General features: G+C 41.7%; 1 protein-coding gene across 1 annotated transcript in view; it reads left to right on the top strand.

Annotated features, from left to right (window-relative positions):
• Nucleotides 1–3: 3 nt before the first annotated feature.
• Nucleotides 4–6,000, top strand: part of USP43 (ubiquitin specific peptidase 43) — a gene marked incomplete at its 5' end in the record, with an annotated part of 40,398 nt that continues 34,401 nt past the window's right edge. The window contains 2 exon segments of the mRNA XM_075585151.1: nt 4–293; nt 295–400. Coding sequence (XP_075441266.1) covers nt 4–293; nt 295–400 — 396 coding nt within the window.

Here is a 6,000-nt window from a genome sequence, read left to right as displayed (position 1 = left end):
GGGGGCTTCAAGCAGAAAGCCCACCTTGGTGGGTCAGCCCAGGAGGGTCCCAGGCTTGTCCAAGGAGGGGACAGCAACAACAACCTGGGCAAAGCCCAAGTGGCCCCCAGGTGCCCCAGCAGGCTCTCCTGGAGCCCAGGTGACAAGGTTCCGGGGGTGCAGGGGCTGAGGAACCACGGGAACACCTGTTTCATGAACGCGGTGGTCCAGTGCCTGAGCAACACCGACCTGCTGGCGGAGTACCTGGGAACGGGGCAGTACAGAACCGCAGGGGGTGGGGGGGCGGTGAGGGGGGGCCGCGGAGGGGGTCCCCGCAGGGGAAGTCACCGACAGGTTGGCCTCTCTGGTCAGGGGTCTCTGGACCCTGGAATATACCCCCCAGCTCTCTGTGGAGTTCAAGGTAAGTGCTCTCTCCTTTAACGTCTGAACCTACAACTGATTTTAATCCCCCCTGGAAATTAAGGGGTTAATCCAGTGGGTTCTCAAATCCCGTCCTCAAGACCCCCCCCCCCTGCAACAGTTCAGGTTTTAAGGATATCCCTGCTTCAGCACAGGTGGCTCAGTTGAAGACTATCCCACCTATGCTGAAGCAGGGATATCCTTAAACCCGACCTGTTGATGGGGAGGGGGGGGGGGTGTTGGTGTTGAGGACTGGATTTGAGAACCCCCTGGGATATCCCTTTCAGCTGCCAGGAACGCGTTACAAATGGTTAGACTCCCCTGGCACTGCATGGGTTAAAGATCCACACACCGTAGGTCGACTGACGCCTCGTCCCGTTACCCTATTCACAGCCCAGTGCTCTGCAGGAGCAGGGTTACCCCCCTATCACGCAGGCAGCCATTTGCAGGGGGTGTGGAGGGGTACCCCTGCTCCTGAAGTGCCTTGGTGCAGGGGCCTCCCCAGGTGACAGATCACAGGTAAGGGTGTTTCCGGGAAGGTATAGCGGGAACGGTTCTGGGATTCTGCCAGTGGTGTACACAGGTGTGTGTGTATTTATGTATATAAGTGTGTGTGTGTGTGTGTATACAGGCGCCAAATATCATAGATTGTAAGCTCATCTGCGCAAGCGCTGTGCCTGTAACATTCCTACGTGCTGCGTAACGCGCGCTGTACTGTAAGAGTGACGCGCTGAGTCCCACTGGGAGAAAAGCGCTATATGAAATAAAGTTATTATATATATAAATATATGTGTGCATATATATAAATAAAACAAATCCGCAATTCCTGAGCCCCCCTGTAATTGTCCTGCAAAGTATCAGTGAAATTCTGCATTTTGATCCCACGTTTTATAACACGGGAGAGGGTTTCGTGGCCTCTTATTGATCACGACTCCTTTTCAGCCGGTACCGGCACTAAATGCATATTATTTCTCGGTGTCCTGTGAACTGAACGTAGAGAAGAGGCGTATAGGGTTAAATGAAGGCAGCGTGAGGCTTTCTGTGATTCAGCGCAATTAAAACGGGCAAAAAACAGAAATAAAATTCCTTTTGGCTTACGCAGGAGACCGGTGAGCGCAGAAGTGCCTCAGTGAAAGGTAATATTCTGTATACACACGTCTTCCTGGTTCTGCCAGTCACTGACCCCCCCCCCCCATCTCCGCACAGGGAGCGTCACACTGCGCAGAACGCGGTTTTTACACCTATTTGCTTTTTGGAGAATTGGCGCGGAGCTCAGAAGCGGCAAGGAGAGTCCATACACCTAAAAACCGTGTGTATATGTGTGTGCATGTGTGTGTATACTTATAGTATACATGTGTGTGTGTATACTTATACGTGTGTGTGTACCTATACATGTATGTGGATGTGTGTACTTATACATATGTGTGTGTGCACGTATACGTATGTGTGTGTGTGTGTACTTATACATGTGTGTGTACTTATACGTGTGTGTATTTACGTGTGTGGTGTGTGTACTTATACGTGTGTGTACCTTTTACGTGTGTGTGGGTGGGTGTACTTTTACGTGTGTGTGGGTGGGTGTACTTATACGGGTGTGTGTACTTATACGGGTGTGTGGGTTGTGTGTACTTATATGGGTGTGTGGTGTTTGTACTTATACGTGTGTATTTATATGTGTGTGTGGTGTGTGTACTTATACGTGTGTGTGGTGTGTGTACTTATATAGTGTGTGTACTTATACGGGTGTGTGGTGTGTGTACTTATACGTGTGTGTGTACTTATATAGGTGTGTGTACATATGTGTGTGTGGTGTGTGTACTTATACGTGTGTGTGTACTTATATAGGTGTGTGTACATATGTGTGTGTGGTGTGTGTACTTATACGTGTGTGTAGTAAATAAAAATGCTACGTGTTGTCAGTGGGGGCGTGCCGCCCTTTTTCCCGCGTGTAGGCTCGGGGGCGACTCTCCTTTGCAGCGTATGACATCATGACGTCACGGTGTGATGTGACGTCACGTTGTCATGGTGTCATGTGACGTCGCATCACCATGACGACGCTACACTACAGGAGGGGGCCCGCTACGAAAAAAAGTTAAGACTCGCGGACACCCATAAATTGTCTCCCTAAAAAACTGCCGCCCTAGATTCTCGCCTTGTCAGCTTTATGGGAAATCACCCAAGATGTGGGGCATTCACATCTCAGGCAGGGCTGCAACCCTGCCCTTCCCCATTATCCCTCAGCAAACAGCGCTTCCACTGCAGTCAGGGATTCTGGGTAATGACATGCAAATGAGCACAATGCGTCACCCTTTACTTCTTATCCATTTTAACATGGGACCCCTATAAATCTTATACCTGCCGCATTACGCAGCATTTCAGCACTGCCTGGGTTACAGAAGTGCAGAGCCAGTAACCCTACTCAGAGACAGCAGGTTGGACCTTACAGTGTACAGCAAATAAAAACACCACTTGTAGTACATATGCATATCCCAGATAGGCCTGTCGCACATACATACATACATATATATATATATATTCCTTTACAGTGTATACAATAGTGAGTGTATTATAAAATCCCTAATTTGTCAGATTCCTATAAGGATTACAATATATTTATTTTTAACCTGTCTGAGTCATCCTGCGCGTTTAATCCGGAACGCCGCGCGCTATACATTGAACCCGCCGCTCTCCGTCACCCTGCCCCGTACACTGATGGGAGGGATACGATTACCAGTCATTGCACAGCCAGTTATCCTTAATAGCAGGTAAATGGGGCATTTAACCTAATACCCAGCAATTAACTGCAGCAATCCTATAATCCCATTCCCGGAGAGAGGAGCGGGACGGGCGTATGTAACACACGGGGGTACACATAACGCCAGTCCTCAAGAACCCACAAAGGTCAGGCTTTAAGGATATCCCTGCTTCAGCACAGGTGGCTCAATCGGTCCCTGCGTCAGCACAGGTGGATAAATTGGTCCCTGCTTCAGCAAAGGTGAATCATGGGTCACTGTGTCAGCATAGGTAGCTCAATGGACAGACAGACAGACAGATAGATAGATACAGTTAGCGATAGATAGATACAGTTAGCGATAGATAGAGAGATAGATACTGTAGATAGATAGAGAGATAGATACTGTAGATAGATAGAGAGATAGATAGATACTGTAGATAGATAGATAGATAGATAGAGAGATAGAGAGATACTGTAGATAGAGAGATAGAGAGATAGAGAGATCGATAGATACTGTAGATAGATAGATAGATACTGTAGATAGATAGATACTGTAGATACTGTAGATAGATATATACTGTAGATAGATACTGTAGATAGATAGAGAGATAGATAGATACTGTAGATAGATAGATAGAGAGATAGAGAGATACTGTAGACAGAGAGATCGATAGATACTGTAGATAGATAGATATTGTAGATAGATAGATACTGTAGATAGATAGATATATACCGTAGATAGATACTGTAGATAGATAGATACTGTAGATAGATAGATACTGTAGATAGATAAATACTGTAGATAGATAGATACTGTAGATAGATAGATACTGTAGATAGATACTGTAGATAGATAGATACTGTAGATAGATAGATACCGTAGATAGATACTGTAGATAGATAGATACTGTAGATAGATAGATAGATAGACAGTTACAGTTAGTGATAGATAGATAGATAGATAGATAGATAGATAGATAGATAGATAGATAGATAGATAGATAGATAGATACTGTAGATAGATACTGTAGATAGATAGATAGATACCGTAGATAGATACTGTAGATAGATAGATACTGTAGATAGATACTGTAGATAGATACCGTAGATAGATACTGTAGATAGATAGATACTGTAGATAGATAGATACTGTAGATAGATGGATACTGTAGATAGATACTGTAGATAGATACTGTAGATGGATAGACAGATAGATAGATAGATAGATACTGTAGATAGATACTGTAGATAGATAGATAGATAGATAGATATAGTTAGCGATAGAGAAATAATAGATAGAAATACAGTTAGCGATAGATATAGTTAGATAGATAGATAGATAGATATAGTTAGCGATAGATAAATAATAGATAGAAATACAGTTAGCGATAGATATAGTTAGAAAGATAGATAGATAGATAGATAGATAGATAGATAGATAGATAGATAGATACTGTAGATAGATAGATAGACAGTTACAGTTAGAGATAGATAGATAGATAGATAGATAGATAGATAGATAGATAGATAGATAGATAGATAGATACTGTAGATAGATAGATAGATAGATACTGTAGATAGATAGATAGATAGATAGATACTGTAGATAGATAGATAGATATAGTTAGCGATAGATAAATAATAGATAGAAATACAGTTAGCGATAGATAGATATAGATAGATAGATAGATAGATATAGTTAGCGATAGATAAATAATAGATAGAAATACAGTTAGCTACAGATAGCTAGACATGAATCCAAAATTGGGTCAAAAACCTGCAGGTTTGGATGTAATGAGGCTTTTCAGCAACTAGAGATCACAGTTACACAGGGAGATGTCACTAACACACTTATCCTGATGATACACACTATATATATATATATATATATATATATATATCCCGCTCACAGCTGCGCGAGGCTTTGTTGATAGGCGGTTTCATAGTGATATGAAACCTTTGTACCACGTTCCTAAGATACAGAACCATAAAGCACTTCAGCACAAACAGATTGAAAGCAGAGAGAAGGTCATATGTATGTAATGTGTGTGTGTATACATATTATATATATATATATATATATATATATATATATATATATATATATATATATATATACACAGTATATACATATAAACACACGTGTATACAAATGTATACATTTATATATACAGTAGCTATATATTTGTCTGTGTATGTATACATATTCATATCTATATTTTGTGTATGTTTTTATACATAACATGTAGCAGATGTTATTAAATGCATTAAAACAATAGTAATGTCCGCTATTTTCTTGTGTTATTATGCGTTAACATGGATAATAACGTTGGCTACGTCTATATGTATAGGTACACATATATATATACACACGCAGAGGCACACATATATATACACACGCAGAGGCACATATATATACACACGCAGAGGCACATATATATATATATATATATATATATATATATATATATATATATATACATATATATATATATATACACGCAGAGGCACACATATATATATATACACGCAGAGGCACACATATATATACACACGCAGAGGCACACAGTGCCTCATACACACTTGTACATACACACACACAGCCACACGCAGAGGCACACCCGCAGAGGCACACATATATATACACACGCAGAGGCACATATATATACACACACGCAGAGGCACATATATATATATATATATATATATATATATATACGCAGAGGCACACATATATATATATATACACACGCAGAGGCACACATACTGTATACATGCAGATGCACACTATACACAAAGACGCACACATATACACACATACGCCCACATACATACGCAGAGATACATGTATACACACGCAGAGGCAC

The sequence above is a fragment of the Ascaphus truei genome, unplaced genomic scaffold (genome assembly GCF_040206685.1).
Source record: "Ascaphus truei isolate aAscTru1 unplaced genomic scaffold, aAscTru1.hap1 HAP1_SCAFFOLD_957, whole genome shotgun sequence".
Lineage (NCBI taxonomy): Eukaryota > Metazoa > Chordata > Amphibia > Anura > Ascaphidae > Ascaphus > Ascaphus truei.
Note: the sequence above shows the minus strand (reverse complement) of the source record. Positions and strands in the feature narration are given on the sequence as shown.